General features: G+C 34.5%; 1 protein-coding gene across 1 annotated transcript in view; it reads left to right on the top strand.

The window, feature by feature from the left end:
- LOC111700164 (uncharacterized) overlaps positions 1–20,556 on the top strand; it is a 29,779-nt gene extending 9,223 nt beyond the window's left edge. Inside the window, exons 2-5 of the mRNA XM_023470992.1 lie at positions 15,368–16,021; positions 16,271–16,366; positions 18,117–18,975; positions 20,237–20,556. Of these exons, the coding sequence (XP_023326760.1) occupies positions 15,410–16,021; positions 16,271–16,366; positions 18,117–18,975; positions 20,237–20,283 (1,614 nt within the window). The 5' untranslated portion in view covers positions 15,368–15,409 and the 3' untranslated portion in view covers positions 20,284–20,556. The remainder of the gene's footprint in view (positions 1–15,367; positions 16,022–16,270; positions 16,367–18,116; positions 18,976–20,236) is intronic.
- The last annotated feature ends 2,402 nt before the right edge of the window (positions 20,557–22,958 follow it).

Here is a 22,958-nt window from a genome sequence, read left to right as displayed (position 1 = left end):
CTGGTTCCTGTATCCAGGATACTAGGATGCCAGGATACTAGAATACTAGAATACTAGAGACCAGGGTACTATAGATACCAGGATACTAGGATACTAGGATACTGGATACTAGGATGCCAGGATACCAGAATACTAGAATACTAGAATACTAGAGACCAGGGCACTGTAGATACAAGGATACTAGGATACTAGGATGCTAGGATACTGGATACTAGGATACCAGGATACCAGAATACTAGAATACTAGAGACCAGGGCACTATAGATACCAGGATACTAGGATACTAGAATACTAGGATACTGGATACTAGGATATCAGGAATACCAGAATACTAGAATAATAGAGACCAGGGTACTATGGATACCAAAATACTAGGTTCAAGACGGTGTTCACCTATATACAGTATTTGATTATATTCTCCAACTGTGCAAAGATGTATTAGATCTAACTGAAGGAAGATTACATACGTAACGAATCTCTAATTTAATAATGGACTCCGGCTCCTAATCAGGGTATATTAAGTACATTAGAGTTCTTTAGGAAACTGCAGAAGAATGCGTTCTAAACATGTATTCAAAGGAATTCCATAGTTGCCACAAACTCAAATTTTCTAATCTATTTGTATCTTAGACCTTTGATATTTCAAACAATAAATTCTGTTAGATCAAATGATGTGAGTTTGAAATATCTAAGGCTTATTGACATAATCGCCCACTACTGTATGATAAACAAGTTAAATACATGTATGAATATATTTAATATTAAATATGCCCAAAATATGGTCTGTACATAATATTTAATATTTACCCCCTGCTTGATCCTGAATCCTATTCAATATATTCTGGTCTAGGAATTTCATTATGCACAGTTCCACGCCAATATTATCTTCACATATCTCAATACTGTGGTACAGTCGTCTTCGTATATCTCAATACTGTTGTACAGTCGTCTTCGTATATCTCAATACTGTTGTACAGTCGTCTTCGTATATATCAATACTGTTGTACAGTCGTCTTCGTATATATTAATACTGTTGTACAGTCGTCTTCAGATATATCAATACTGTAATACAGTCGTCTTCGTATATATCAATACTGTGGTACAGTCGTCTTCGTATATATCAATACTGTGGTACAGTCGTCTTCGTATATCTCAATACTGTGGTACAGTCGTCTTCACATATCTCAATACTGTGGTACAGTCGTCTTCGTATATATCAATACTGTTGTACAGTCGTCTTCGTATATATCAATACAATGAAGACGACTCGTTATTTCAGTTATGATTACTACTACGGTTTTAAACAGCAGAAACACTGAAACATTTAAACAAAGAGAAATTGTCAATAAAGAGCGATTCTTTATTTAATTTTAAACTTGTTTAACAATGGCTTCATCATTGACATTTATGAGTATATGGCAAAACCCTTTTAGATGTTTCCGTCATAGTGTAAATATTTCAGTTCGCATGGTATCTTACTTTCACAAGGCTTACTTTTATGTCTCAAATGTATATTCGCCTTATGTTTTTAACATTTGTGAACAGAATTGAATTTTGTCCATCGATCTCCTATTTAATTTCTTCTTGAATGAAACCTTGGATCTATGCTCAAACTTCAAAGGAGAAGGAATGTTAGTCTAAAACATACAGAGTTAAATAATAGATTTTTTACCTGGGTAAAATATTTTAATTTAATTTATTGGCAAGATTATTAATTATACTGTAAACTATACCACTGCAGCATAATTATAGGAGGGTAGATAGATAGATAGTTCAGCCATTCTATTTATAAATATTCGGACCTATTTATATATTTTCCTGACAACATTATTTATTGTTTTATTCTTTTTTATGCATTCTTTATAGATATCCAGTTATTGAGTTTTTCTGTTCATCATGAGATTCATGTGGATTAAGGAGCTGGCGCTACCACTATCCTTTGGAATAGATATTATAGAAGTAATTTTTAACATTTAATATTTTAATAGTTATGTCATGTTTTTGAATATTCAAGAAAACACTGCATAACTATTTGAAGATGTATATTTTCTTTAAAACAATGTTATTTATTACTTCTACAATATTTTTTTCTAACGTTAAGAGGTAACGCCAGGTAATTTTATATTCTCATCGGCGAATACCGAGGCTTGGAGACCATTTTGCGGGGCTCAATGCGGCCCTGCACCCCTCCCCTCTGCGGATAAGGATTTAATAATATTGAGTTGAAAGCAAGCTCAAAACAAGAATGAAGATAATGGTTATGCTCATAATGAGTTGCATTATACAACCTTGTTCTTGCTAAACTCATTTCATGATAATTTACAGTTTGAAAATGTTTTATTTCTGCAAAACTCCCGAGTGCTGTATATCTTATTTGCAGGATACTCTGCTAACCAAAGTACTGAATATAGTTTAATTAATATTTATGCAACAATATTGGTGCGACTTTTTGACCTCGTAAATCCTCCAGTTTTGTTTTTATATACAAGTATGAGAAAACCAAATTTAGCTGGTTAAATATGGCCAATTTCCTAGACGTTCTGCCATAGGTCGAACCATGGTCACACTATGGTTACGCGTTGCCATAAAATAGATAGATGCGACATAAAGTTGTACCTATTGTAACATGAATAAGAAATTGGCCCCTATTAGAAATTTAAAACGATTTGTTCTTCTCTTCGAAAACATAAAAGATTTCATTATTACGCATCTACTTTAGTTTGACGTGAACTGAAACCGCTCCTGTTTTCTACTTTAGTTTGACGTGAACTGAAACCGCTCCTGTTTTCTACTTTAGTTTGACGTGAACTGAAATCACTCCTGTTTTCTACTTTAGTTTGACATGAACTGAAACCGCTCCTGTTTTCTAATTTAATTTGACGTGAACTAAAACCGCTCCTGTTTTCTACTTTAATTTGACGTGAACTGAAACCGCTCCTGTTTTATACTTTAATTTGACGTTAACTGAAACCGCTCCTGTTTTATACTTTAGTTTGACGTGAACTGAAACCGCTCCTGATTTCTACTTTAATTTGACGTGAACTGAAACCACTCCTGTTTTCTACTTTAATTTGACGTGAACTGAAACCACTCCTGTTTTCTAGTTAGTTTGAAGTGAACTAAAACCGCTTTTGTTTTCTACTTTAGTTTGACGTGAACTGAAACCACTCCTGTTTTCTACTTTAATTTGACGTGAACTGAAACCGCTTCTGTTTTATACTTTAGTTTGACGTGAACTGAAACCGTTCCTGTTTTCTACTTTAGTTTGACGTGAACTGAAACCGCTCCTGTTTTCTAACCCCTTTGTTTAGTCCCAAATATAAACTGCAGGATAATACTAACTCACTGTATTCCCTCAATTCAGAGAAACTTTGCACAAACTAATCCTTCAGCCTAGAAATAATCAGAGTTATAACCTCAAATAAAAAAGTTAAAGGACAATAATTCGGAAAGAACATAAATTCTAATTCATTATCACAAGTTTGGTTTTACGAAGCACTCTAACTAATCATTCTTCTCTCTTACTCTATCTATAATTATTAGTTATTGCAGAGAGAGGGTGGCAGGGCACTGTATCATTTACTGTAAGAAAAATTAGAAATAATGTTAATTTAATGAGGGATTTAATGATAAAGCCGAGGCCGGGACGGAATAGGTTAAAAATGTTGCCAAATTCCGACAATAATGTTTTTAAAAAATAGTTGCAAACCCATTAAAAACCTGACGGGATTCAATAAAACTTCATTATTCAAATCACTAGAAAAGTTTTTAGATTATAGGAATTCAATTAAAATTGTAGTAATAACAAAAATCCAGCTCTTTCCAAATTAAAGTAAATTTCATCATATTAAATAGTTCAATACTTCAGCATTACTTGAGGCAAGTCTGGTATTGTTGCTACCAAGATCAATGCTTTATCTCGTTTTTTTGGAAATAAAGTCCTACCCATTCGAGACTTTATTTTCTGGTTCCAGTATGATTGTATACAAGCACGCCCTCGGAAAAAAAGTCCTCTTAAAAGATAAAATGCATTATTCACCATAGAAAAAAAGGCCTAGTTGTAAACATCCTAACAATGATCGTGGATAGCAAAACACCCCTGGCTATATTTGTATATATTTACCGCAAGTGTATTTAGCATTTCCTTTTGCATTTGTTCAAGAATATTATATGGACGCTACGTTCTTCAGCATGAGTCGTTTTGAACAATTTTCATTTTCCGCGAACACTCCCTTTAAAGCCCCTTTTATCTGCAGATTATTTTTAACTATAACCATCACCCAGTCAGGAGCTTTGATCAGGGGATTAAAATGTAGAGATAAAAAGATGTAGTTTTTAGAGATCCTCAAATTGAAAGGGCCCATATATCAAGAATATCAAGATTGAGGGATCAGGATTAAGAGCTCCTAGCTCTGAGCTGGGAACTTTTGAATGGTGGATATCGGGATTAATACTTGATTCACTCTTTTTCTTAATTTCGAGATTAAATAATGCTTGTTCTTCTCTTGTTATTAATCTCCAGATTAATTAACCGATCTAGATTAAGGATATCCCAATCTAAAGTTTACAGCTCTGAGCATAAGAAACCAAATCCCCAACAACAACACGATTATGAAGAACAGTGAGACAAAGAAAAAGAATGCCCAGAGCTGAAAACTTTAGAATGTGATATCCTTAATCCCGATCTGTTAATTAATCTGGAGATTAAATTCATGAGGACAACAAGCAATATTTAATCTGGAGATTTAGAAAAAGAGTGGATTAAGCATTATTCCCGATATCCACCATTCAAAAGTTCCCAGCTCTGAGCTGGGAACTTTAGAATGGTGGATATGGGGATTAATGCTTGATCCACTTATTTTTCTTAATCTCGAGATTAAATAAGGCTTGTTCTCCTCTTGTTATCTATCTTCAGAGCTGGGAACTTTAGAATGGTGATAATCTGAGTCGCGTTAAAGGAATCGGGAAATTTGATATTTTTTTACAAATAGGAACCAGTTCCCAAGTGTACTGCACTATGGGGAATAAAAAGTTGACATGGAAATATCTTTTCATACATTCAAAATAATTGTGAATTATCGTTAAAAAGCGTAATTTGTTTTAGCTCTAAATGGATAGTGACTAGTGTCTAATGTCTGATTTTTTATATCCTTTCCCACAGTCTGAACGATGGGCTTGAAAAATTAGAAGTAAAAAAGGTTTTAAAAGTTTTAAGTATGTTAGTAAGGTTTGGAAATGAAGGCTATACTTCTAATAAAATGATAGTACAACTACAGGGTGTTAAAAAAATCAGTTCTTTCAGAGATAGACAAAACTCCGCCAAAAAAAAAAAACGAAAATCGTCCAGTTTTTCTGCAAAACTCTTCATTTACAAAACTATTTTCAAATAATAAATAATCCTGAAAAAAAAACATAATGAAGCAGACTTTTCTCCGAATCCTCCAAACCATAACCTTTGAACCAATTTGCCGAATATTTTGGTTGAGGAACTCGGAAATATTCTTTATGTATAATTCAAAAATTCCAAGTAGGGTGGGTTGACTTATGTAGGGAAAACTTTAGCTTGAATTTCCTGACCTTGGTTTTCTGATTTGAAGAGAAGACTGTGTTATTACGTCTTTTTTGTATGCTTATCCATCATTTTAAATAGTTTCGCAAATGTACAGTTTTAAAGAAGTTCTTTCTAACTAATTTGGGTGGATTTTTACGATAAATGCCAAAAAGTTCTTTGAAAAAAAGTCCTAAATTTGGGCACTAAAAAGTCCTGTGGAAAAAAGTCCTTGAAATAAAGTCTCTGGAAAAAAGTCCTACCATTTTGAGTCTTTATTTTCTGGATCTTTGTTCCTGGTTCCAGTGTGCTTTTATACAAAAAGTCCCCGGAAAAATAGTCCTCTAATAGTGGAAAATACATGAGAACAAAGGATGTTTACAACCATGAAAAAAAAGGGATTGATATTAAAAACACCCCTGGCTATATTTAATATACAGCGCATTTAATTCCTGTGATCTAATTTCCTGAAACTTTATTGGCAACCCCAATATTATTTTAGGAAAAAAAGTCCTAGAAATCTAAAATTTAGGACTTTATTTCCAGTGACGTTTTGTCCTACGACTTAAGAAAATTGAGACTTAATTTCACCAAAGTTTATATTTCCCGTTTTTTTCCAAGAAACTTTTTTTCTGTCACTTTCCTACATAGATTCGAATTTTACCTATCTCTTAAAGAAATTAGCAAAACACTTTAAAAAACACCATTAACAATCATACTGCCTTTACAATACCTTTTTCCGTTCTGGAATTTATCTAAAACTGCAATACTAGTATAACTATTTATAACACTGTTCTTTTGATTCGCAGTTTCATAATGTTTTTAGACAGAAATTTTCTCTTTATCGAGAAGGTTTTTTAGATTTATTTTGTTCCGAGCTTCGCTATCTAGGGTCATGTCAGGTCCCACAAAAAATTTGGGTCCGATCGGTTCAGCCGTTTTGACGTTTATTGGATACAAACAAACTGATAAGCAAATGGTTCCAGCTGCCATCATACATACGATTTTTAAAAACTTACTTAAACCTTCTATATATTTTACAGCTTAGAATAGACAAACAGAGTATAATCTAAACGTTACAGTAATTTCTTAACAAAAAAAGGAAAATGTAGATCCTAATTCTTTACAGAAAACCAATTCCTTGATAAAGATAAGGAAAATGGTGGTTGTAAGGAAAATGAGAATGATAAAAGGATAAATAATTTAAAAACATTAATTTTCTCTCATTTTAAACTAGGGGTAAGAAACATAATTGCAGAAGAAAACTCGTCAGAATTTGGATAATGGGATTTTATTTTTAGATTGCAACAAACTTTTGGCTTATTTTTTATAATATCTTGTTTTTTGAAATAATTCTTATTGGAATTGCTTCCGATAAACCCAACTAGTAATTCGCTGAACAGATAAAAATAAAATTTTGGGAGGCGCATTCCTTTGTTTTTGGCTAGTCAGAGTTTAAAATAATATTTTTCTAACTCCATCAATGAACTCAGCTTTTCCACAAACCTAAGATTTCGAATCCTTATCTCTGTAACAAATGCCTTACTCCAAAAATTGTTTTAAGTCTGTATCATTCCAGATACAGCCCACTCTCTAACTCTATATTCTCCTACAATACTTCAGTCTGTACCAATCCAGATACAACACTCTCTGTAATCGTCAGTATCTATCAATCGATATACAACTTGCTCTCGAACTGGATGCTCTCTGCACGAGAAACAATACATGTCTAATTACGTGATAAAGCAAAGATTCATTTCCAACTGATCCATATTTTGGTTATAATGTAAATAATATAGACCGAAAGGTCTGTTTAGAAATTAATAGCACAGTTTAAATTTATGAAACTGACCCATAGGTCAGTTTTAGGAATTATGAACATAGATTTATATACGAAATAAACGATCTATGATCATGTACTTATAGTTCTATTACATGTTTTTGCAGCCCAATTTCACAGCTGACTTTTCAAACTATGAATTCCGTTGAAAAATCTAATCTTTACACAACCAGGTTGCAAAGATTTTGGAATTAAAAAATTAAAGTTTGTGGGAAAAAAAATCAGTTCCTTTTCCGTGGAAAATAAGAGAATCAGTAATCACTCTTAAAATGCATCATCCACCATGGTTTAAAAAATTAAAAAACATAGGAAAGCGTTTTTTTTCTCAGTGAGTTGATGTCTGAACCAGACATGAGAATATGGTTTTTTACCAACCCGAAATTAATGTTTGGTTGTGAAGCTTGTGATGGGGGGGGGGGTGTTCTGCGGCAAAATTGTTAAACCCTAACTACAGCCTTCCTTTGAAATGTAAAACTATAGAATTTAGTAATGTTTGTTACTGTTTAGAACAACTTGTTTGAAGTATTATGTTTCTAAGCTCGCTCATAGACTCTCCGCATTATAAGGGGGGGGGGGGAAGGGGCTAGTTCTAGATCTGACTGAATGATGAGATGGGCTAGGGGGGGGGGAGTATCGCATTAGCCCCCCGCTTTCATGGATGGGGAGGGGGGATGTATAACTTACTGCAAAGTCATTTTTTAAAACTGCTTATTTCAGTTCATTAATTTGGGTGTAATCACCTCGAAACTTTATGTAAATATCTTTAAACTTCTTTCCATCTTTCTTCTTTTCTCTCGTCACTTCTAGTTTGAGTGGTTTTACAGAGTGAGAATGAGCTTACAAATCGGATCTAATCAATTCATAAAATATCATCGAGCCAAGAAACTTGACACACTAACCACTCTTCTAGATTCTCCTTCATCAAATGTTCTCCGAGAATAAAGATCTTTGAAGAGAAGGCTGCAGGAAGTCAGGGGTTTATCCTGGAGAATAAAGATCATTGAAGAGAAGGCAGGAAGTCAGGAGTTTATCCCGGAGAATAAAGATCATTGAAGAGAAGGCAGGAAGTCAGGGGTTTATCCTGGAGAATAAAGATCATTGAAGAGAAGACAGGAAGTCAGGGGTTTATCCCGGAGAATAAAGATCATTGAAGAGAAGGCAGGAAGTCAGGGGTTTATCCTGGAGAATAAATATCTTTGAAGAGAAGGCAGGATGTCAGGGGTTTATCCCGGAGAATAAAGATAATTGAAGAGAAGGCACGAAGTCAGGGGTTTATCCTGGAGAATAAAGATAATTGAAGAGAAGGCAGGAAGTCAGGGGTTTATCCTGGAGAATAAAGAGCCTTTAAGAGCATGCAGGAAGTCAGGGGTTTATCCTGGATGGAGAATAAAGATAATTGAAGAGAATGCAGGAAGTCAGGGGTTTATCCTGGAAAAAAAGATCATTGAAGAGAAGGCAGGAAGTCAGGGGTTTATACTGGAGAATAAAGATCATTGAAGAGAAGGCAGGAAGTCATGGGTTTATCCTGGAGAATAAAGATCATTGAAGAGAAGACAGGAAGTCAGGAATTGATCCTGGAGAATAAAGATCATTGAATAGAAGGCAGGAAGTCAGGGATTGATCCTGTAGAACAAAGATCAATGCAAAGTGTGCACTGTTCAGATATGCCAGGAATTCCAATCAAGTCTCTTCCTATCCCCCACCCACCCTTAAACTCCAGATCTATAGAGTAGATACACAAATATTTGAATTTGTAAAATTGTGCTTCACAAATGTACAAGTGTTACAGGTGTACAAGTTTACAAATGTACAAGTGTAACAGGTGTACAAGTTTACTAATGTACAAGTGTAACAGGTGTACAAGTTTACAAATGTACAAGTGTAATAGTGTAAGGGATGATAGTGTAAAAGTGTAATTGAGTAAAAGTTTAATAGTGAAGTATAAAAGAATACTAATGTACTAAATGCTAAGTGTAAAGATATATAACACAGCAAATAATGGCAGCATTAGCTATTATAGTATTACTCTATTCCAAGGTTTATTGACACAAGGTTTGTTTACATATGTTTGCTAAGGACAGTAATGAATGTTTATAATAACGAGGCCATTTTTACCGAACATGAAGGAAGACGATCTATTGTCTTTCTATGAAAGCATCGCAGCATTTAATTGAATTTGTTTTCTTGCTATCTGAATTTTGAAAATAAAACAGTTTATTTTATCAATAATATTTCATTTTTGGGTTCTGCCTGAGTAATACAGAAAAACTACAGTAAAATAATAAAATGATATAAAACAATAAATGATATAAAAACATTTATCAAATACTAGATTCTATAATGATAAATACACATAGAATAATACTTAATAAACCATTGTCTTCCAATCTCCAGACAGACAATCTATAGTTTTATAACTAATAGTCTATTAATGAAATATTTTGTAAATCACACCATCTTCGTTCCTCACCCCTCTCCCAACCTGGCCTTGCAGAAAAATAAAATATTGTACAATGTGTGGGATTCGACAGGAGGATTGCATTATTTCTAAATTGTACAATGTGTGGGATTCGACATGAGGATTGCATTATTTCTAAATTGTACAATGTGTGGGATTCGACAGGAGGATTGCATTATTTCTAAATTGTACAATGTGTGGGATTCGACAAAAGGATTGCATTATTTCTAAATTGTACAATGTGTGGGATTCGACAGGAGGATTGCATTATTTCTAAATTGTACAATGTGTGGGATTCGACAAAAGGATTGCATTATTTCTAAATTGTACAATGTGTGGGATTCGACAGGAGGATTGCATTATTTCTAAATTGTACAATGTTTGGGATTCGACAGGAGGATTGCATTATTTCTAAAAGTGGAAAATCAGAATTCTTCGTTACAAATAGAGTAGGGCACTACTATTGCCCCCCCCCCCTCCCCCTTGTATATCAGTGGTTCTTGTTCAAAGATTGATAGATGGATATTTTACGCAGTTGGCTGGGGATATCATGTTTTTGTTCCTATCTTGGCTTTTTACAAATATTGTGTCATTGTAACAAATATTTTCTATTTTGAACTTAAAAGGAATTAATTCGTTGCCACAAACTCTGGTTTTATAATCTCTATATATTTGCATCCCAATGTCGTGGTTTTATAATCTCTATATATTTGCATCCCAATGTCGTGGTTTTATAATCTATATATTTGCATCCCAATGTCGTGGACCATAGATATTTCAAACTATGAATTCTGTAAGATTTGATAATCTAAGTTTGAAATATCCAAATATTTACACATTCAGGTTGCAAAAATGTAGGAATTAGAAAATTCAAGCTTTTGGCAAAGAGTCATTTCCTTTGAATTTGTGTGCAAAAAACACAATTCCTTTGTGACTTTGAGTTTTAGTTCTTTATTTCGATTTCCACCGATTTATTTTAATTGAAATGAGAGTTTGAAAAAAATATTTTAAATGAAAAAAAGTAATTTTTTATTAGAAAAAATCCAAAAAATAATGAAAAGTTTCTTGTGAAAAGTTAGCAAAACTGAATAAAAAAATTAGTTATAAAACCGTTCTGAAAACATCAAAATACAAAAAGAACAAAAAGAAATAAACCTATTAAGTCAATTTTAGAAGAAAATATTAATATATTTTTGCAAAGTTTTGGTCCCATTTCTTTAATCACATTTTTCCCATATTTTGGATAAAAAGATTTAAAATTAAGTTGAGTAAAAGTTCAATTTCTGATTGGTTTCAAAACTTTGATTTTCTTTTTCATTCACTTTTAATTTTACAATACAGGTTATTTCGGAAAACAGTAGAATGTTTAAAATATACGAAATAATGATTATATTTTTAATATCTCTTTAAAGAAAATGTTGACTAAAAATGTAAAAAATACCCATAATTAGGAAAAAGATTTTCTAAATGATCATTTGACACTTGGAATGTTGAACATTCTGGCTGCCAGGAACACCTTAGAACAGAAAGATAGGACTAGTATTTAAATTGTAAAGGTTGATATTTCAATTGATATTTTATTAACTGAAAAGTTTAAAGGATTCCATATTTATATTTAAGGGAAAACGAATAATTTTTGGGTAAAAAATTATGAAAAATGATGAAAAAACTCTACTCCTACTCTAAACCTCTACTTATACTCTAATCCTATACATCTTTAAAACTCTACTTCTACTTGCAACCTCTACTTTTCTAAACCTCAACTATAAAACTCTAAACCTTTACTTCTACTCTAAACCTCTACGACTTCTCTAAAGGTCTATTTTTATTCTAAACCTCTTCTAAATATCTCAATCTCCAAAACTTTTTTAAACCTTTGTTAATTCTATAAACCTCTCGTCCATTATACTTTACTAATTATTTGACTTATTCTCAAACTTATATTTACTTTTTTCATAATTCTTCCAAAATCTCTTCTATCGTCATAAACCGTTCTCATTCTTTCCCGAGAATCTAAAAAAATTCTAAACCTTTACTATAACTATCATCTTAAACCTTTCTTTCTCTTCTAAACCTCCTATATCATTTTCCAATAATCTGCTACTATTTTAAAACTCTAGTATCATAAAAATCTACATACACGTACCACCTCTTTAAACGATCTTCTACTCCTATCCTAAATAAATCTCTAAATACTTACTATCTCTCTAACCTCTCCTACTACTAAACTTATCCTGAATAAATCTTTGGTCGCGTATTATCTCTTTAAACCTCTCCATCTAAACCTCTCCTAAATAAATCTGTAAGGACGTACTCTCTCTCTCTGAACCTCTCCCCCTGCTCTGAACCTCTGGTTCCCACAAAACCTTTTATATTCTGAACCTCTACCTAATCCTCTCTCTCTCCCTCCACCAAATTAAGTTTTGAAATAGTTTCTAAAAACTTAGGTTGAAATCTTCTTTGATGGGTTATTGCCGACTATTCTATTTGAATATGAATAGTATGAAGAAACTAAACTACACCATACATACTAGGGGGTGTATAGTATAGTATAGTGTAGCGTTTTTTTTAGTGTAGCGTTTTTTTAGTGTAGCGTTTTTATAGTGTAGCGTATTTATAGTATGAAGTTTCTAGGGTTTCTATACGGTTCTAACACAAGAAAAATGCTCTCCCTCCAGGCTGGTCCGACCTACTTCCTAATTATAGGAAATCTCAATCTCACTTTATCCCCCCTCAGGGTCTATCCTCTAAATCCTGGATATTAATTGAACCCATTTAACAGTTTAAAATACACCTGGGGGACTCAGAAGATACATTTTCCTCAGCTGCGGGTACTTTTTAATACAGGGACATAGCTTCCTCCATCTATCCTTCATCCTTCACTTATCTTTCCTTTTCTACACCTATTCATCTATTTCATCCTTTCTTCATCCTTTCTTCATCCTTCCATACTATCTTCTTTCTTCATCCTTTCTTCATCCTTCCATACTATCTTCTTTCTTCATTCTTTCATTCTACTTATTTTCTTCATCCTTCCATTCTACCTCCTTTCTTCATCCTTTCATTCTATCTTCTTTCTTCATCCTTCCTTTCTACCTCCTTTCTTCATTCTTCCATTCTACCTCCTTTCTTCATCCTTTCATTCTACCTCCTTTCTTCATCCTTTCATTCTACCTCCTTTCTTCATCCTTTAATTCTACCTCCTTTCTTCATCCTTCCATTCTACCTCCTTTATTCATCCTTCCATTCTACCTCCTTTATTCATCCTTCCATTCTACCTCCTTTCTTCATCCTTTCATTCTACCTCCTTTCTTCATCCTTTATTCTTAATCTTGCATCCTTCATCATTCATCCTTCATTCCTTCTCCTTCATCCTTCATCCCTAAGCCTTCATCCTTTATCCTTTATCCTTCATCAATTATAAGGCAGGCAGGGAGGTTAAGGAGAGGGAGGTTAAGCAGCAGACCATATAAAGAAAGGTTGGCAGTTGTATAAATATAGAGAATAAAAACTCAATTCATTACACGTGCTTACTATTCCGGAACCCAGTAGAGTTGGCAGAACCCAGATACAATCCTTCAACTTTACAGAAGAAGAATCTCTAGGAGGGTTTCTAGACACTGATCACAGATATAAGAACCCGATCTTACAGTTTCCATATTTTACATCACAAAATATAATCATTCCACAATCAACTCAATTCTATTCTGTAGTACCTTACTCTACCCTATACTATTCTATTCTAGTCTATTCTATTCTGTTCTGTTCTATTCTATTCTATTCTATTCTATTCTATTCTATTCTATTCTATTCTATTCTATTCTATTTATTATATTCTATTCTATTCTATTCTATTCTATTCTATTCTATTACTATTCTATTCTATTCTATTCTATTCTATTTTATTCTATTCTATTCTATTCTATTCTATTCTATTCTATTCTATTATATTCTATTCTATTCTATTCTATTCTATTCTATTCTATTCTATTCTATACAATATACATATATAAGTTAATATCCTCTGTAAACTGTTTGTATTTAATATGACTGCAGTATAGCTGTAGTGTGCACCTGGATACAGGCCTGGTTCAAATTCAGGATAAGTTTACGATGTAAGCTACTGGAATATAAAGAATCCAGGGTAAAGACAACTCTGGAAGTATACTGATAAACCCAGTATGATCAAATTTACAATTGGATTTAGTAAAATCCTATCTATGGACATTACCAGTGCTTAGGATACGGATCCATATTATCCGCAACAGTTTTGTATCCTGGTTACGCGGATCCATAATATCTGCAACAGTTTTGTATCCTGGACACGCGGATCCATAATATCCGCACTAGTTTTGTATCCTGGATACGCTGATCCATAATATCCGCAACAGTTTTGTATCCTGGATACGCGGATCCATAATATTCGCAACAGTTATGTATCCTGGATACGCGGATCCATAATATTCTCAACAGTTTTGCATCTTGGATACGCGGATCCATAATATCCGCAACATTTTTGTATCCTGGATACGCGGATCCATAATATCCGCAACATTTTTGTATCCTGGATACGCGGATCAATAATATCCGCAACAGATTTTTATCCTGTATACGTGAATCCATAAAATATCCGCAACAGTTTTGTATCCTGGACACGCGGATCCATAATACTCGCAATAGTTTTGTATCCTGGACACGCGGATCCATAATATCCGCAATAGTTTTGTATCCTGGACACGCGGATCCATAATATCCGCAATAGTTTTGTATCCTGGATACGTGGATCCATAATATCCATAATAGTTTTGCATCCTGGACACGAGGATCCATAATATCCGCAACAGTTTTGTATCCTGGACACACGGATCCATAATATCCGCAACAGTTTTGTATCCTGGATACGCGGATCCACAATATCCGCAGCAGTTTTGTATCCTGGATACGCGGATCCACAATATCCGCAACAGTTTTGCATCCTGGATACTCGGATTCGCAAAAATATGCAATTCTATGAATCAAGAAACAAGAGGCATAATATCAATAAAAACTGTAAAAGACAAATTGTCAATTATTGAAAAGAGAGATTATTAAAAATTTCCTTATCTTTGAATGATTCATCAGTTTAAGCATAAAAATAAGAAAAAAAGGGGAAAACAATTTGAAAATTCTTCTTTTGTAAAAAAATCAGTGAATCTTAAATGAATGTTCATGACCTAGATCAGGATCCGCATTAAAATGAAACTGATCCTAAGCACTAGAAATTACATATGGAAAGAATTTTGGTTCAAGATCTGAATCCACATTTGTATGCTTGGAGATGATTACTCACATTTATTTAAGAAAGCATGAATCGGCGGAAAAGTCAGAAAACTCTACACAAGCAACCATTGAGGTCCATCTAGTCCATCTAATCTTGTTAGCAGTACAGCCTTACTTACTATACTACAGTGCCTAGGTTTTTTTTGATAAATTACAACTCTCATTATTTGTCGAACAGATAAATGATCTATCTTTGTTTCAGAGTAATTTGTACTGAGTGACAGATTAGAAACCTAACCTAACGATGGCCTGGGGGTACTGGAACGCACATTCTCTTACACACGCTAAGACTGGCCGGCACGCTAGCCCTGCTCCAACAATACATACCCGGAGTAGGGATCAGTCCTTGGAGAGGGATCGGAGGGAGATAGAGCAATCAGCGTGTCCGACCCCGTCAAGAGTTTCTGTGTGTACAAGTTCTACTCCAGGTCCAGGAGGACGGAGTAGCTCCGGAGAAATACAAAGTCCTGAGCGGGAATTGGGACAGAGAACTAAAAGTGAACGAAGTACTCTACCTCGGGGTAGGACGAGTGAAGAGGGAGAATGGATTCCTGTGAGAAATACTCTTCCAAGAGGGAAATCAGATTGTGCAGATACTGGTTGGGGGACTAGTAGATCATTGTCCAGGGGTAAATCTGATAGTGACTGGGGGGAGAGATGTACGCTCCCCAGGGGTGGGAAATCAGGAAGTGAAGGTGAATTCTGCCCGGCTTGCACTAGCTGCAGGGTCAGCTTCCAGTCAGTTAAAGAGAGCAGAGGTTCGCTCACAGATGGAGGAACAGTAGGAGAGAAATCTCATGATAGCTCCGAGATACTTTCCTCTTCTCTTCCAACCCCTCCTCCTCCTCCTTTCCAGGATTGTCATTCTTTCAACAGTTTTAAACTATTCCTGAGGTCGAGGGAGGGGGGATTGAATTATGATTAAACAAGTTTGGAATATGTTTCCAGGGTTCCTCATCAAGACTTTTCAACATACAGAATATTTTCAAATATTAATTTATTTATAAGAAAAGTGGGAAAACTTTGTATAAAGGAAGAAACATGGTTTGAAGAAAATTAAAGAAAAATTTTGCATTTGTTGAAAGTTTTAACAATGGTTCTCCAGGCTAGTCTGAGCAGAGAGGGTGGGCGAGGAGGAGGAACTGAGATCATGGAAACATTTAATTTGAAGAGAAATAGAGAGGAAAGAAGACGAAGACAGGTATTATAAAGGGAAATTAAAAATTTAAAAAAACTTGAGAAAAATATTTAATTTTTCCAATCATTACATGCGTGCTTTTAAAAAGAATTGATTACTCGCCTCGAACTCTGTTTTTCTAAACTTATATCTTTGCAACCTCATGCTGTAGATCTGGGAATTCTACTAGATCGAGTAGTCTATAGTATGAATAGCATATCAAAGGTTTACACCATCAAGTTGCAAAGATTATAGGCAAGTAATCAGGTCATTTGTAAGGATTTAAATTTTGAGTCAAAAAACGGTAAAACAATAAAGATTTTAGCAATCGATCATTGGTTCTTTTATTAACTTTAATACTTTTCATGGTTTCATATTGAGTTTAAATTAAATTCAATAAATTATCTTTTTGTTACAGTTTTATCACAATAAAACCAATAGGAGACTGGAACTTTTGTTACAGTTTTATCAAAATAAAACCAATAGGAGACTGGAACTTTTGTTACAGTTTTATCAAAATAAAACCAATGGGAGACTGGAACTTTTGTTTCTACGAATAAAGCTAAATCTTAGAAAGATCGTTCTCTCCCTCTTAGGAAGTCTAACCTCAACCGTTTCTATGATCCGTCGTTAAAGGGAGTGTTCGCAAAAAATGAAAACTTGGGTATAGGCTTTCGGCGAAAATAAGCGCTTTTGATTGCTTCTAATCTTACTTCTATCTGTTGCGTCTATAAGGAGAAAATTATTAAAAAGACTCATGCTGAAGAACGTAGCGTCCTTACAAACTCAGAAAGTAACAACATTTACCTCGGATCGTAAAATAATCAATTTAATTCCAAACAAATCATTCAGATATTAAAACCAATAATCATCGATAATTTTTCGACGCATTTGAATATAGTTAATATTTCATAATTTTGATTTTTTATGATCTGATAGTTACTTTTGGAAACATTTAATCATATTTTCTAAGAATGTTCGAAAATCCAGCGCCAGCGAAATATTATCTTAAAAAACGAAATCAAAAATATTATGAAATATCCACTATATACGAATGCGTCGAAAAATAATCGATAACTATTGTTTGTAATATCTGAATGATTTGTTTGAAATTAAATTGATTAATTTACGATCCGAGCTGAATGTTACAAATTTCCGAATTTGTATGGACCCTATACGTTCTTCAGCATGAGTCGTTTTTAACAAATTTTTCCTTATAGACACGACAGAGAGAAGTAAGATTAGTAGCGATCAAAAGCGCTTATTTTTCGCCGTAAGTCTATACCCCCTTTCATTTTTCGCAAGAAATGTTTAAATTGTCAACAGCCTGCAGCACCAGTGATTTTTTCCGCAGAGCAAAAGACAAAAAACAGCGTTTTTTAATGAAAATTAAGGATTAACAGTACTTGGTCCACAATTCCAAGATAGGAAGATGGTTGATTTTGTAAACCAATATTTCAGCGAATGGTGGCCATTTCCTCTGAGATATATATTTGTTTTAAACTTATTCAGAAAAGAAACGTCTCGTACAGACCTTTAATATTTCAAACTATGTATTCTGATAGATCAATTAGTCTAAGTTTGAAATATCAAAATTTTACAACACCAGGTTGCAAAGACATAGGGATTAGAACGTTTGAGTCTGTGGCAAAAACTCTATTCCTTTGCAAGGAAAAAATAACATTTGTTATGAAAAGATAATAGATTTGGTTTTAGAAAACTAGTAGTCTTTTGGATAATTCTGACCATTGTACAATATCTTTTATTTGTTCAGAACCTGCGGAACTCATGCTCTAGTCATGAATCCCATAAATCCTCAGCATCTCATCGTAGTTCAGAGGAGGAGAATGTGGACAGCGGGTGCAGGACGGATTCAACAGGAAGACAAGGCAAGAGAACGTCGTCGCACACCCGGACTCCATCTTCAGAGAGACAGTTCGGATCCTTCTCCGAGGGGTGCTCAAAGGAAGGGAGCAGTGATGGGAACCAATGTAGGTATCCTTGCTGTCCCTCCAGGGACAAGGAGAAACGGAGTTTACCCTCGAGTTTGAAGAACAAAAACCGACCGGATACAAGTACTTCAGTGGATTCTAAACCTAGTAAAAATAGCTCAAGTGGTTCTGTAGACCAGGAGAAGAGGGAGAAGCTTGTACCTACTGGAAAGGTGAACAATGCAGTGTTCAGTGATGAAACAGATTCACCCAAAGAATGGAAAACTTTTCGTGATAACGACTCTACCAGGTGGAGAAACGTAGAAAAAATTAGTTTTAATGGTGCTCAGATTTGGCGTGAACGAGCTCAAGTTCGGGGGCGGATCAACTCCGGGACGGATTCAGGAGTTTCTCCACCGCGACGTTCTCTTCGCTCCCTCACACCTGATGATGATTCAATATCATTTCATGAATCCCTGGGACGGGAGCTCACCCGGAGAAGACGGAACCGGAGAAGATCAGGTTCCTGTTCTTCCCAGGGGGAGGAGGAGGAAGAGGAGGAGGATGGAGTAAAGAGAAGATCTAAAAGGTTGGATTCAGCCAACTCTACCCACTCAATAACTGGTGCTTCCAGCAGAAATTCATCTTCTAAATCCTCAAGCAGGTCTTCTAGATCCCCTAGCGTGGAATTTATAAAGCAAGGTAATACATTTTTTTTCATTTTGCGCAAAATTGTCCAACAATCGTTGAACAATCCCTTTAAATCCGTCAATATATACATTCATAATGTAAATTTATTTTTCATTTTTTTTATTTCATTGAGATTTTTTAGGATTGAAATCTTTCTGTAGAGTAACAACAAGTTTAGGATGTATAACTAATATTGAGATTAACGTAGATTCCACATTCAATACTTTTAAAATGGAAATTATAGCATAGCTTATTGTTGATGACAAATGTTAGATTAGCCCAAACTTACATCTCAAAAACTAGTAAATGGACTGCAAAGTTCTTAGAAGTCAAACGATTTTTACTTGAAAGGTTTGTTCAATTTGCGGTTTATCTATTGAGTAACTCTGGGGTTTATTGCTTTAAAAACGTTGGAGGCATTGTGAGAATTAAAGACTTTAAAAGCTTCATAGAAAAATGACGATATCTTCTAAATTATTGATTAGATAAATGTTTAAAAGTTACTTTTGTGAATCGGGCAAAGCCCTTTTTTATATTTATATTTAGGGTCAATTAAATTTCAAAGACAGGATCTGTTTAACCAACATTTGTATTGGAAAAACTACAGGAAGAATATGCTCGCATAGTATGCACAAATGAGAAATTAAATGAAATAATTAAAATAAAACTATGGAATTACATATAGGTCACTCACTCTAGCAGTCCAGGAAATTCTGAGTATTCAAAGTTAACGTTGAAGAAAAAATATGAATCAATTAGAATTCGGAAAATTTATTCAAATTTGTTTAAATTTTCTAGAATCCTTATGGAAAATTTGATTTAATGTGTTGATGCCAGAATACTCTGTTCCGTGGATTTTTTTTGAGGGGGGGGGACGAGATGTGAGTTTATGACAGATATATACAGAGGTATACACAATAGATGAGACTTCAGAGACGACTATACGGAATTTTTACTGTCTGTTTCCTTTATTCAAGATTCCCTGAAACTGTAAACCTGTTTCATTCTTCATTAAATCATTTTATAAGCTATTAAAATACAATACTAAAGGCAGTTGACTTAGTTTAACCTTAGAATCATCATATTTTAAGAGGTTTAGGTCGTCTTTACAGTCTCATCCTTTGTGGGTAACCCTGTAAATAATAAAATGTGAAGTTAAATAGAGAAATAAAAACATATAAATATTTATATTTAAGTTAAAATAATTTTTTAATTGGGGAGAGGGGAGGGGAGGGGGGTTTTTAGAAAATACTGAAAAATGTTTCATTTTTAGGCTGCAGTTCCATACAATGTATAAGAGGAAGAAAAAGTCTCCGTTAGAGAACAGATCCCTGGGTTCATATATCAAACTAGAGAATACTTCAGAGTATGGGATGGATCTTTTGGTACAAGATCTAAAAAGCGACTAGAGCATACGACAAATCCCTGGGTATAAAGATCTTACTAGATCCTCGAGCATAGGACGGATACCTGAGACAAAGATCTATCTAGAGAATCTACGAATCCCTGTGTTATCATCTAGTTATAAATAGGAGAGTTTCTGTTCCTAACTACAGGCTGGTGCAACTTAAGGTTTAGGATTCTGTATCTGAACTAAGACTGAAGACTGTGGAATGGATCCCAGGCATCAGTTTCTAACTACAGAGACTTGAGTATAGGATGGATCCCGAGGTTCAGAATCTAACTTAAGATGCGAGAACAAGACGGATCCCAAGGTTTAAGGATCTAACTACAGACTAGAGCACAGGACGGATCCCGAGGTTCAGAATCTAACTTGAGATGCGAGAACAAGACGAATCCCGAGGTTTAAGGATCTTACTATAGACTTGAGCACAGGATGGATCCCGAGGTTCAGAATCTAACTTAGGATGCGAGAACAAGACAGATCCCAAGGTTTAGGGATCTTACTATAGACTTGAGCACAGGATGGATCCCGAGGTTCAGAATCTAACTTGAGATGCGAGAACAAGACGGATCCCGAGGCTTAAGAATCTTTCTATAGACTTGAGCGCAGGATGGATCCCGATGATCAGAATCTAACTTGAGATGTGAGAACAAGACGGATCCCGAGGTTAAAGGATCTTACTATAGACTTGAGCGCAGGATGGATCCCGATGATCAGAATCTAACTTGAGATGCGTTAACAAGACGGATCCCAAGGTTTAGGGATATTACTATAGACTTGAGCGCAGGACGGATCCTGAGGTTCAGAATCGAACGTTACTGAGAATTTGAGTATGGGACGGTTCCAAGGGGTTCAGAATCTTGAGAAGAGGACGAATCTAGTAAGAGACTTGAGCTCATGATGGTGGACTAACTAGAGACTGAAGACCCGGATGGATCTTTATCCAGGATGTCTCTTGATGACAGAACTCTAAATCCAGAAGAAAATGTAGCTAGAACCTAGGGACTTGAATCAAGGACGGATAGAATGTTAGATGCATAGAGACATAATAATAATGCAACATTCCTTTCTCAGGACAACAGGAGTTGTTTGGTTTAATTTAAAACCTGTCTAAGTTTATTAGTCCTTGAAGAACCAAGCGTTTTCGACATTAAAGGGACTGTCACCGTAAATCAAAGTGGAGGTGACCCCCCGTTAAAAAATATTGGCATGTCCGATTCACACCGGTATCCTTAAAAGCTTTGTCCGATCATACTATGCATTAGATATCCATGTCTTTAATTCAAAAACTGTTAATTTCAATTGCGGGTTCTCTACAAAAGTGACTTGCGCATTTCTACAGCAGGAAAACAATTTAGGATTTATCAAAGTCCAAAAGTTTTTAGGCTAGAAAAACGACGTTATCTTCCACGTTAATGAGCAGATAAAGGTGTCAAAGATACCGTCGTAAACAAGGTAAGGCCCTTTTCTGAAATGGAGGGTCACTTGAAATTACAAAGATAGTCCCTGAAAGAGATCTTTACAATAATGAGTATCTAAGATGTTGATACCGTCATGAGCGCTCAAAATTATCCTTCAATGTCAATATATCTCAAGTCTCAAGTATTATTGCAAAGACGACTACTAGTAATTATTTCATTTGTCAAAAAACGGAAAAAATATCTTTTGGAATTGTCTGGGACTGTTTAGAATTCATAGAATTGGGAAAAGATTAGATGTAGTGCATTTTTTCTAGTTCAAATGGTGCTAATTTGTACAACTTTTGTACTACTTAAACCCTTAAAGGAATTTTTCTCAAAAAATTAACGGGGATTTTAATTGAAAAGCATTGATTTATAAATCCCCGTTAGCAGCGATGGGGTAGTTATTGTTTTTCCTTTACCCCCTTTTCTTTTTTGAGAACACTTCCTTTAAACTTAAAAAATTCAAATCCAGCAAATTGGCTGAAAGACAAAGAATTCCAACCTAGAAAGAAAAATATTATTCTCGTCAAACTGTTAGAGAATTTAAATCTCAAACAAACAAGTAAAGAAATCTAATGTTAAAGGGGGGAAGCGCAAACAAGAAAAGAAATCTAATGTTAAAGGGGGGAAGCGCAAACAAGAAAAGAAATCTAATGTTAAAGGGGGAAGTGCAAACAAGAAAAGAAATCTAATGTTAAAAGGGGAAGCGCAAACAAGTAAACAAAATTTAATCTTAATGGGGGGGAAGTGCTGACAAGTAAAGAAATTTAATGTTAAAGGGGGGAGCGTAAACAAGAAAAGAAAATTAATGTTAAGGGGGGGGGCAGACTTGAAAAGGGGAGAAAGTGAGCAATTAGATTCTTTAACTGCAGTTATTTCCTGTACTTTTTTATAATTCAAATGTTTTCGATAAACTGCGGAGAAAAATAGAAAAAAAAACTTAGCTTAAAATGAACAATTCATCACGGTTAAAAATATTTATAAAACCTCTGTACATAATAAATCTAAAAAATCAAATGTTTAATACAATGCAACAAGGAATTTTTCAAATAAGTTGAAGAATTTAATGTATGTCCTCCATTTAAAACATTTAGATACTGTAAAATTTATTTTAAATTTACCAGAAT

The sequence above is a fragment of the Eurytemora carolleeae genome, unplaced genomic scaffold (assembly GCF_000591075.1).
Source record: "Eurytemora carolleeae unplaced genomic scaffold, Eaff_2.0 scaffold392, whole genome shotgun sequence".
NCBI classification, from domain to species: Eukaryota; Metazoa; Arthropoda; class Copepoda; order Calanoida; family Temoridae; genus Eurytemora; species Eurytemora carolleeae.
Note: the sequence above shows the minus strand (reverse complement) of the source record. Positions and strands in the feature narration are given on the sequence as shown.